Here is an 840-nt window from a genome sequence, read left to right on the forward strand (position 1 = left end):
CCTTCCGTTCCCTCCCCTTCCCTTCCCTTCCCTTCCCTTCCCTTCCCTTCCCTTCCCTTCCCTTCCCAGCATTTCTTCGAGGGGGTCAAAGCCCGCCTGGCTCAGGGGGTGAAGGAGGAGGAGCTCAGTTTCCAGCTGGCCTACAGCAAGCAGGAACTCCGCAAAGTCATCGAAAAATATCCTGGCAAGGAAGTCAAAAGGGCCCTGGAGAGCCTCTACAGGACAATCCACAAACATCTGTCCCCAGAGGGAAATCTTCTGCCGGTAACTGCAGCGGGATGGGTGTGACATTGGGATGGTTGGGATTCAGGACTGCACTGCCTGGGGGGCTGCAGGGGCAGGGGAAGGGGCTGAGCTTTGCTTTTCCAGGTGGTGTGGCAGCCCACGGAGCAGGGGTTCTGCTTTTCCAGGTGGTGTGGCGGCCCATGGAGCAGGGTTCTGGTTTTCCAGGTGGCGTGGCAGGCCATGGAGCAGGGTTTCTGCTTTTCCAGGTGGTGGGCAGGCCGTGGAATGGGGTTTCTGCTTTTCCAGGTGGTGTGGCAGCCCATGGAATGGGGTTTCTGCTTTTCCAGGTGGTGTGGCAGCCCATGGAATGGGGTTTCTGCTTTTCCAGGTGATGTGGCAGCCCGTGGAGCAGGGTTTTTGGTTTTCCAGGTGATGTGGCAGGCCATGGAGCAGGGTTTTTGGTTTTCCAGGTGGTGTGGCAGACCATGGAGCAGGGATTCATCCGGCAGTACCAAGAGTTTGAGGAGCTCATCCAACGGTGCTATGCAGGAGCAGGGATTGCCCTGGACTTCACCATGGAGGACTTGCTGAGCTACTTCAACTCCATCACCATGG

At 57.7% G+C, this 840-nt stretch overlaps 1 protein-coding gene across 1 annotated transcript in view; it reads left to right on the forward strand.

Moving 5' to 3' along the window:
- LOC102044425 (exocyst complex component 1-like) overlaps positions 1 to 839 on the forward strand; it is a gene marked incomplete at its 3' end in the record, with an annotated part of 17582 nt that extends 16743 nt beyond the window's left edge. The window contains exons 13-14 of the mRNA XM_031063434.1: positions 70 to 264; positions 696 to 839. Of these exons, the coding sequence (XP_030919294.1) occupies positions 70 to 264; positions 696 to 839 (339 nt within the window). The remainder of the gene's footprint in view (positions 1 to 69; positions 265 to 695) is intronic.
- Between the last annotated feature and the right edge of the window lies 1 nt (position 840).

Source organism: Geospiza fortis, unplaced genomic scaffold (assembly GCF_000277835.1).
Source record: "Geospiza fortis unplaced genomic scaffold, GeoFor_1.0 scaffold412, whole genome shotgun sequence".
Lineage (NCBI taxonomy): Eukaryota > Metazoa > Chordata > Aves > Passeriformes > Thraupidae > Geospiza > Geospiza fortis.